Below are 10000 nucleotides of genomic sequence, written 5' to 3' on the forward strand. Positions count from 1 at the left end.
GGAGGAAATTGCATCAAAGCACGTCTCTCTCTCTCTCTCTCTCTCTCTCTCTCTCTCTCTCTCTCTCTCTCTCTCTCTCTCTCTCTCTCTCTCTCTCTCTCTCTCTCTCAAACTCAAGGTCAGAAAAAGCGAGAATAAAAGAAAAGGGGATAGAACGAGAGAGAGAGAGAGAGAGAGAGAGAGAGAGAGAGAGAGAGAGAGAGAGAGAGAGAGAGAGAGAGAGAGAGAGAGTGGGGGGTGTAATACATCGTCATATGGATTTTCTTTAATCTCTCTCTCTCTCTCTCTCTCTCTCTCTCTCTCTCTCTCTCTCTCTCTCTCTCTCTCTCTCTCTCTCTCTCTCTCTCTCTCAATCACTGCTACCCTTTCTTCCAACCTTCCCTTCCCTTCCTGTATCTTACTTAACACCTCTCTCTCTCTCTCTCTCTCTCTCTCTCTCTCTCTCTCTCTCTCTCTCTCTCTCTTCCCTTCAACCCTGTACCCTTCAATCTCAGTCCACCATTCCTTCCCCTCTCCTTTCTCTCCCCTCTCCTTTCTCTCCCCTCTCCCTTCTCTCCCCTCTCCCTCTCCCTCTCCCTCTCCCTTCAAAAGCAATGTCTGGACCTACCGACGGAAATCCTAATCGAGGTGGACCATCCTCTCTCTCTCTCTCTCTCTCTCTCTCTCTCTCTCTCTCTCTCTCTCTCTTACTACCTGCAAAGCCTTTTCTTTCTTCTCTTTCTCTTTGTTTATCCATTACTAATCCACAAGCGAGAGAGAGAGAGAGAGAGAGAGAGAGAGAGAGAGAGAGAGAGAGAGAGAGAGAGAGAGAGAGAGAGAGAGAGAGAGAGAGAGAGAGAGATGGGGGGGGGGTGTGGAGATTTGGATGAATGAATGCAGACAGGAAAAATAGGGAGAGGGGAGGGAGAAACAGGAGATAGGAAGAGAGGTGATAAGGGAGAGAAAGAGTGGGAGAGAGAAACAAAGAGGAAGTGGGGAGGGGAAAGAATAAAAGAATAAAAAACGAGGCAAACAAGGGAGGAGAGAGAGAGAGAGAGAGAGAGAGAGAGAGAGAGAGAGAGAGAGAGAGAGAGAGAGAGAGAGAGAGAGAGAGAGAGAGAGAGAGAGTGTGTGTGAGCAAAACAAGAGAACTGGAGAAGATAAAGAGATAGAAGAGTAGAGAGGGAGAGAGGGAGAGGTGTAAGAGTTGGAAATGGAGGGAAGGGAGGGGTGAAGGGGTGAAGGAGAAGGTAGTAATAATAATAGGTAGAGGTGGGGAGAAAGTTAGGGAGGGTGTTGGGGTGAGAGAGAGGGGTGTTAATGGTGTGGAAAGAGAAAGAGAAAGAGAGAGAGAGAGAGAGAGAGAGAGAGAGAGAGAGAGAGAGAGAGAGAGAGAGAGAGAGAGAGAGAGAGAGAGAGAGAGAGAGAGAGAGAGAGAGAGAGAGAGAGAGAGAGAGAGAGAGAGAGAGAGAGAGAGAGAGAGAGAGTAATCCTTTTTCTCACTTATATCTTCAACTGAACGAAATCCACTACCACCACCATCAGCACCACTACCACCACCATCAGCACCACCACCACCACCACCACAACCACTTAGAACCAGAAGTCATTAAGTGAAACGTGTGTCTAAATTCTCAGCCCCTCCCCCTCCTCCTCCTCCTCCTCCTCCTCCTCCTCCTCCTTCCTTTTCACGCCCTCCGGAGACAGACTGTGGAAAATAGAGGTAAAAGGGAGAAGGAAGGAGAGGTGTAATGGCGGCAAGAGGAAAGGGAAATGGAACAGGGAATGAGAGGGGAGGGGGGAAAAGAGAGAGAGAGAGAGAGAGAGAGAGAGAGAGAGAGAGAGAGAGAGAGAGAGAGAGAGAGAGAGAGAGAGAGAGAGAGAGAGAGAGAGAGAGAGAGAGAGAGTAAATCCAGAAAAGTTAAAAAACGAAAAAAAACAGGATATTTAGGAAAAAAAATGAAGTAAATGAAAATCGACAAAAAACGAAAAAAAGGCATCGAAATAAAAAAAAAACAATAAACGCGAAAAAAAGGAAGAAAAACAAACGAAAAAAAAACACATGAAGACAAAGAGAGTGAAAGAAAGAGAGAGAGACGAAAATAAAAAAAAGCGAACGAAAGCAAGAGACAAAGAAAGAGGTGAAGAAGAGAACGTTACCTGGCTTCGGGCTCTGTGACACCTGCACGCCCACTCCTTACACCTGCTCTAATCACTGCCGCCACGAAGCCCCAGGTGTGGACAAGACCCAGCTGAGATATGGCCAAGACGACTAACAAGATCAACTACTGAACACCTATCTGAGTAATTGACCTGTTCTCCTCCTCTTCTTCCTCTTCCTCCTCCCATACAGCGCTTGTACAGTACGTGGTTTGCTTGTTTGGTGGGTCAGTGTGTTAATGATTGAGGTTGATTTGATTTGATTTGTTTCTTATTTATCTATTTTAGTTTTATTTTATTTTTTTATCTATTTCCTTTTTTTTTTTGCTTTTTTTTATTAATATTTTTGTGTGCTATCCAGTGAAAGCTTGTACTTTTTCTCTATTTTTCTTGATATGTTTAGTTTTGTTTCTTATTTTTGTTCTTATTATTCTATTTTTTTATTCATTATCCTTGCCATTAATTTCGAGTATAATCAACAAAGCCAAACATCAAGCTAAGAAAAGTTACGATCATTATATAGACAAGAAATCGAACACCATCTAAACTGACGAGAAAAATGTAACTATGCATAACGTCAAATCTTAGAGAAAAAAAAATCAAAACTTATGCAATATCCATTCAAAAATTCAAATTTAAATGTTCCGTAACGCTTTTAACGACCTTAACGAATTCAGACGAAAGAAAGCGACGAGAGAGAGAGAGAGAGAGAGAGAGAGAGAGAGAGAGAGAGAGAGAGAGAGAGAGAGAGAGAGAGAGAGAGAGAGAGAGAGAATAACACATGCATATATTTAGCACATAAAAAACAACGAAAAATGCCAAAAACAGGAACGTAAGAATGTCAGGTTAATTAAGGAAAGGAAGTAAACAAATAAATACCGATAAAGAGAAAAAAACAGAATCTGACTAAATAAAAGAAATTAAACGGAATAAAAAAGGAAAGAGTAAAAGTAATTGAAAGGAAATAAAGAGAGAAAGTTAAGCCATTTTAGTGAGAATTCTGCAAGTGACCAATTAAAGCGAGAGAGAGAGAGAGAGAGAGAGAGAGAGAGAGAGAGAGAGAGAGAGAGAGAGAGAGAGAGAGAGAGAGAGAGAGAGAGAGAGAGAGTTAAGAAAGTGACAAATAACACTGACAAAAAATATATATAAAAGATTAAAAAAAGAAAACAAAAAAGAAAAGACGGAAAACTAAAGAAAGAAGAACGAAGGAAAAGCTGAACAAGTAGACAAACAAATGAAAATAAACAATAAAAATAACACGAAGAAACTTAAAGAAAGAAACAAGAACGAAGGAAATGGACAGAAAACGAGAAGGAAGCAGAGAGAGAGAGAGAAAGAGAGAAAAAGAGGAAAAGGAAGGAGGAAGGAAAAGTGGAGGCAGGTGGATGCATGACAGGAAGGAAAGAGTTAATGAGGGAGAGAAGAGGAGGAGGAGGAGGAGGAGGAGGAGGAGGAGGAGGAGGAGGAGGAGGAGGAGGAGGAGGAGGAGGAGGAGGAGGAGGAGGAGGAGGAGGAGGAGGAGGAGGAAGGAGAGAAAGAGGGGGAGAAAAGGAAGAGGAAACATTGGAAAGAGGAAACACTGGACAGGAGAGAGAGAGAGAGAGAGAGAGAGAGAGAGAGAGAGAGAGAGAGAGAGAGAGAGAGAGAGAGAGAGAGAGAGAGAGAGAGAGAGAGAGAGAGAGAGGAAGAGAGAGAGGTAACTAATCACTCTCCCTTATCCTCCCTTTTTATTCTCCCCTCTCCCCTTCTCCCCCTTTCTGTATTGCCTTGTACCTTGACAGACACGTAAGGGGAGCAATAAAGACAGATGTGGCGCAGGTGTGGCGTAGGTGTGGAAGACAGACAGGTAGGTATGGAGTGGGTAGTGGGAATCCAATCACCACTGGGTCACTGCAACACACACACACACACACACACACACACACACACACACACACACACACACACACACACACACACACACACACACACACACACACTGCACTAACAGGATATTTAAATGAGGACACGAGGAACCGACAGAGAGAGAGAGAGAGAGAGAGAGAGAGAGAGAGAGAGAGAGAGAGAGAGAGAGAGAGAGAGAGAGAGAGAGAGAGAGAGAGAGAGAGAGAGGTCCCGCCATTCTTTCCCTGCTTTAGAAATTTCCCATCATTCCTCACCCTTCATTGCTTCTTTTTATCCTCCTCCTTTTCTCTCATAATAATTTCCTTCCTCTCTCTTTCTCTCTCTCTCTCTCTCTCTCTCTCTCTCTCTCTCTCTCTCCCTGATCCTCTTTCCGGTCACTTACAATCCCTCCCACCTATTTCTCTCTCTCTCTCTCTCTCTCTCTCTCTCTCTCTCTCTCTCTCTCTCTCTCTCTCTCTCTCTCTCTCTCTCTCAGCATTAAACGAGGTAGCCACTGAGAGAGAGAGAGAGAGAGAGAGAGAGAGAGAGAGAGAGAGAGAGAGAGAGAGAGAGAGAGAGAGAGAGAGAGAGAGAGAGAGAGAGAGAGAAATACGTACACACAAAAAAGACAGCAAAGGGAGGGAGAGGGAGAGAGGGAAGGAGGGAGAGGGAGGGAAGGAGGGAGAGGAAGGGAGAGAGGAGGGGAAGTGAGTTGTTGACGGAGGGAGGGAAGGAGGAAAGGGATAGGGTACAAAAGGGAGAGAGAGAGAGAGAGAGAGAGAGAGAGAGAGAGAGAGAGAGAGAGAGAGAGAGAGAGAGAGAGAGAGAGAGAGAGAGAGAGAGAGAGAGAGAGAGAGAGAGAGAGAGAGTTCTTAAAGACAATAGACAGTATGCAATAGAATTTTCTCTTCGTTTTTTTTTTCAGAAGCGTTCCAAAATGTAAACTAAAATGAATAAGAGTGAAAGTACAAAAATAAAAAAAAAGACATTAAAAAAAAACAAGACACAAATAAACAAAGAAAACATCAACCAGACGCGAACAGAAAAAAAAAAAAACACGTTACAGAAATTAAAGAAAAGAGAAAGAAGAAAAAAATTAGACAAGATAATAAACGAAGGAAATTTCTGCGTGAAGCGAGACTGAAAGAAAAAAACAAAAAAAAAAAAACAAAGAGGAAAACATTTCAGAGTTGCGTTCGAAAAACAACACCTTTGGAATTCCTTGTGCGTGTAGCCTTGTACCTTGAGAGTTCTTGCAGGAGGAGGAGGAGGAGGAGGAGGAGGAGGAGGAGGAGGAGGAGGAGGAGGAGGAGAAGAAGGAGGAAGAGGGAGAAAGTAATGAAGGAGGACGCAGAAAGCAGAGGACAAAAGACGAAGTAGCACCACACAGGAATGAAAGCCACGCGGCCGCCACCACCGCCACTACAGGAGTCAGGAGGCAGTACTCACCAAGCTCGCGGGGCACCTCCCTCTCGCGGTGCACCAGGTGGAGGAACAAGTTGGTGATGAGGTACAGGTGCTCCATGCCTCGAGGGTTGAACTCCTCCTTCGCCTTGTAGGACTTGTTGACCCAGGCGCGACTGTAGGAGATTCTGGGGGCGTCCACCACCAGCTCCTCCTCCATGCTGGCTTGGGCTGTCGCCGTGGCCTCCGCCGCCTCCACCTTCTCCAGCCCAGTCGTCACCTCCGCTGTCAGCGTCGCCGCCACGGTTGTCGTAGTCACAGCCGCAGCCTCAGTAGCGCGAGCCTCCTCCTTCTTCTTCTTCCTGTTCCTCCTCCTCTTCCCTCCGCGGGTTCTCGTCGTCACAACCTCCTCCACCTGCTCCCGCGTCGGCTGGGGCTCCTGCGTCACCGTCTTCCTGGACACGGAGTTCTCGTACACGTCCTGAAGGAGGCGGGTGTCCTCAGAGGCGGCTACAGCGGTGGCAGCCACAGGGGAAGGCTCCAGCAGCATGTCCAACTCGGGGTCCTCAAGGGGGAGTTGGCATCCGTCTGCGCCGCCAGCAGGAGGAGGGGCAGTGTGAGCGTGGCCAGCAGGACCCGGCGAGGGGAGGCCATGGTGGCGGCGGGACGTGAGGCAGGTGAGGGGCAGGTGAGGGAGTCAGCTCGGCCGCCTGAAGGACCTCACACCAGCACCATCACGCTGAGGGAGGAGAGGAGACAGTCAGTATCCTGAAACGCTTTGCTTTCTCATCACGACTACTTTTGAAGGCCAAAGAGATGATTAGCCAGGTTCTCAAGACTGTTTCTCCTTTAAACTATGTAAAATTTTTGTTAATCTGTCACTAAAAACCATAAAAATAACCTTAAAAATAAATTTAGCTTCAACTAAAGCCCTTTGAAAACAGTGGAGATGCGGCCAGAAGTGCTTCAAAGATCCTCTGGAACTAGTGGCGAGTGAGATAAGGAATGTACATTAACCCCTTGACTATTTGACGCACCTTCCCTTAATTAATCACAGCTGATGTATTTCCTGTTTGCTCTGCAGCCATCCCTACACACTGTACAAGCCAGACGTGAGGTTAAGTTCATTTAATCTCTTTTCTGTTCTGTAGGTGCTTGCTGAGTTCTAGGACTGTGCCTCTACAGCTGGAAGTGCCGAGTATCGCAATGAAAGGCTAACTCAAGGAAACACAGGACAAATATAGATACAGGGAGTGTGTGTGTGTTTACTTGATGTTCAAATTTGTTGGTTATGGAGCAATGGCTTGGCGGACAATTGCTAAGAAGAAAAAATCGTTCCTTGTATAAACGTATTGCTAATTTGTTTATATTAGCAATAACTTTTCACTTACCTACTTACACACACACACACACACACACACACACACACACACACACACACACACACACACACACACACACACACACACACACACACACACACACACACACTCAAAATAATCACGTTTCACCACCACCATCATCACCACCACTATCACCACCACACGTACTACATCCGGAATCACCATCATGTACACCTGTTTTCCCGCGCCAGACAGGCAGGTAAGTACAGGTAAGGCACATCGCAGGTACGAAAAAAAACACCGTTAGTTAGGTGTACCTTTACCCGGACGGTGCAGGTACTGAAGGAAGAAAAAAAGAATAATGATAATAATAGGATACGTTTCACTGTTATTTTTTTATTTCTTTTTTTTTTCTTTTTTTTTTCTTTTTAGGGGGTGGAGTCAGAGAGGGTGCCAGACAATCACGAACTGGGGAACGAACGAATAAAGAGAAAGGGAAAACAAAAAAAGAAAACGAAAAAAAAGTGTGTGTGTGTGTGTGTGTGTGTGTGTGTGTGTGTGTGTGTGTGTGTGTGTGTGTGTGTGTGTGTAGGAGCTTAGACATACGAAACCATCCCTCCTTTCTTCTTCTTACACACACACACACACACACACACACACACACACACACACACACACACATATCTACCTAATTACAAGCACAAATAAAAACACACAATCCCACGTATAATTAAAAGACGGGCAGGCAATTAGACAAAAGCTGCAATTAGACGCGAACAGCCACTTACGGGGAGAGCAAATACGCACATATGTACACACACACTTCCCTGCCTACCCACTTACACTTACACACACACACACACACACACACACACGGACGGAAAGAAAAATACATTACAATCATTTTAAATTAAACGGCAAGGCACAACTGAGAGAGAGAGAGAGAGAGAGAGAGAGAGAGAGAGAGAGAGAGAGAGAGAGAGAGAGAGAGAGAGAGAGAGAGAGAGAGAGAGCGCTAAGCCTCCCAAAACTTTCCCTTCCTCTTCAGTGACTCTGCCCATATAATTTTCCGGTTTAGAGAAAGAAGGGAACATAAGATTCGACCTTCATAAGCGGAACGACTGCAGAGAGAGAGAGAGAGAGAGAGAGAGAGAGAGAGAGAGAGAGAGAGAGAGAGAGAGAGAGAGAGAGAGAGAGAGAGAGAGAGAGAGAGTCATGTGTGTGAGAGAGAGAGAGGGTGAGTGTCAGTGAAAAGGTTGAAATGTTTATCTAGAGAATGAGTAAATAAGAGAGAGAGAGAGAGAGAGAGAGAGAGAGAGAGAGAGAGAGAGAGAGAGAGAGAGAGAGAGAGAGAGAGAGAGAGAAACTATGTCCCTTTGTGTAGCGAGTAAACACGAGAGGGAAAAAAGGAAAATGGAAGGGGAACACTTTCACAACCTCCACCTCCTCCTCCACCTCCTCTTCCTGCTCTTCTTCCCCTTCCACTTCTTCCTGTACAAGTGACATTTTCCCCTCATTTCCCCATCATAACCACACACACAGACACACCCTTTCCTTACTTTTCCCCATTCTCTCTCTCTCTCTCTCTCTCTCTCTCTCTCTCTCTCTCTCTCTCTCTCTCTCTCTCTCTCTCTCTCTCTCTCTCTCTCCCAAACATCTTACTTTTCCCCTCACTTATCTCCCTTTCCCTTCTCCAGCATCTTTTTCCTTTCCCCTCTTCACGAATAAACATCGCTAACCCTATTCTATTTCCCCTCTCACCTTCTCTCACTTTCCATCCACATCTTTCATCTCTCCACTTCCCCTCTCCAGCATCTATCTTTCCCCTCTTCACGAATATATATCACTACTGCCCCTCACCTCCTCTCCCCTTCCCCTCACCATCTTGTCCCTCCCCTCTTTTCACAAAATGCATCTCGCTATTGCCATCCTATTTCCCCTCACAACTAGGAGCATTAGAGTCCTCATTGTCCCCTCACTCTCCCCTCTCACTCCCCTCACAGTTGACGGGGCAATTTGCTGTGTTCCGTGGATCCTCAAGACGATCTTTTACGAGGGAACGAGGGGAAAGAAAAGGGGAAGGAATGGAGGGCAGGTGGAAGGAGGAAAGGATGGAAAGGAAAGAGGGAAAGGAAAGAAGGAATGGAGGAAAGAGGAGGACAGTATGGGGAGAGAGGGATGAGGAAAGAAAGGGAATGTTGGAAAAGAGGGAAGGATAGAAAGGGAGGAAAGAAAGAGGACAGGAAGAGTAAGGGAGGAGGTAAAAGAAGAAAAATGGGGAAAAAGGAGTAGAGAGAGGGAAAAAGAGAGGAGAAAGAGGAGAAAAGAGGAGAAATGGGAGGAGGAGGAGAGAGAAAATAAGATGACATGGATGTCTGATGATGGATAATGATGGAGAAGAGGAGGAGGAGGAGGAGGAGGAGGAGGAGAATAACATGTCAAGCTGAGACTTTTCAATGACATTTCAATTAACCATAAAATTGAAAAAATACGTGAAGAAATTTTAAAAAAGTAAAGAAAATAATGGAAAAATAAAAAATACATATGATAATAAATATAGTAGTAGTAGTAGTAGTAGTAGTAGTAGTAGTAGTAGTAGTAGTAGTAGTAGTAGTAGTAGTAGTATGAAAGAACAACGAGAGAAAACCCATAACAATGCAAACAATAACAATAAGAGTAAAAAAGACACAAAAACAATTAAAAACATAAAAAGAGAAAAAAAGAAAAGCAAAGGAGATAAAATAAAGAAAGATAAAAGAGGAAAATAAAAAAAGAGATAAATATTGTGAAGGCAACGATAGATGAAAGGAGGAAAAATGCAAAGGAGGAGAGAAGTGAGGAAAGATGGAGGGAATGGAGGTACGAATAAGAGAGAGAGAGAGAGAGAGAGAGAGAGAGAGAGAGAGAGAGAGAGAGAGAGAGAGAGAGAGAGAGAGAGAGAGAGAGAGAGAGAGAGAGAGAGAGAGAAACGATTCGGAAAAGTCAACTTGCACCGGATGACCTTTGCAATACTTTCACACACACACACACACACACACACACACACACACACACACACACACACACACACACACATCTTCCCCCTTTAGATAGTGACCGCACAGTAAACATTTTGCGAGGACAGACACACACACACAGACAAACAGGAACACAAAGGGACTGACACACAGACAGACAGACAGACTGACTGACACACACATAGACAGACAGATAAGATAACAAGTAGGAAT

The 10000-nt window shown here is 44.9% G+C and overlaps 1 protein-coding gene across 24 annotated transcripts in view; it reads right to left on the reverse strand.

The window, feature by feature from the left end:
• Window positions 1–10000, reverse strand: part of LOC135112698 (prominin-1-like) — a 119467-nt gene that overhangs the window by 53193 nt on the left and 56274 nt on the right. For all 24 annotated transcript variants that reach the window (XM_064027366.1, XM_064027382.1, XM_064027381.1 and 21 more), the window contains one exon: window positions 5473–6166. In XM_064027366.1, the coding sequence (XP_063883436.1) occupies window positions 5473–5977 (505 nt within the window). In that variant the 5' untranslated portion in view covers window positions 5978–6166. The remainder of the gene's footprint in view (window positions 1–5472; window positions 6167–10000) is intronic.

This window comes from Scylla paramamosain, chromosome 24 (assembly GCF_035594125.1).
Source record: "Scylla paramamosain isolate STU-SP2022 chromosome 24, ASM3559412v1, whole genome shotgun sequence".
Classification (NCBI taxonomy): domain Eukaryota; kingdom Metazoa; phylum Arthropoda; class Malacostraca; order Decapoda; family Portunidae; genus Scylla; species Scylla paramamosain.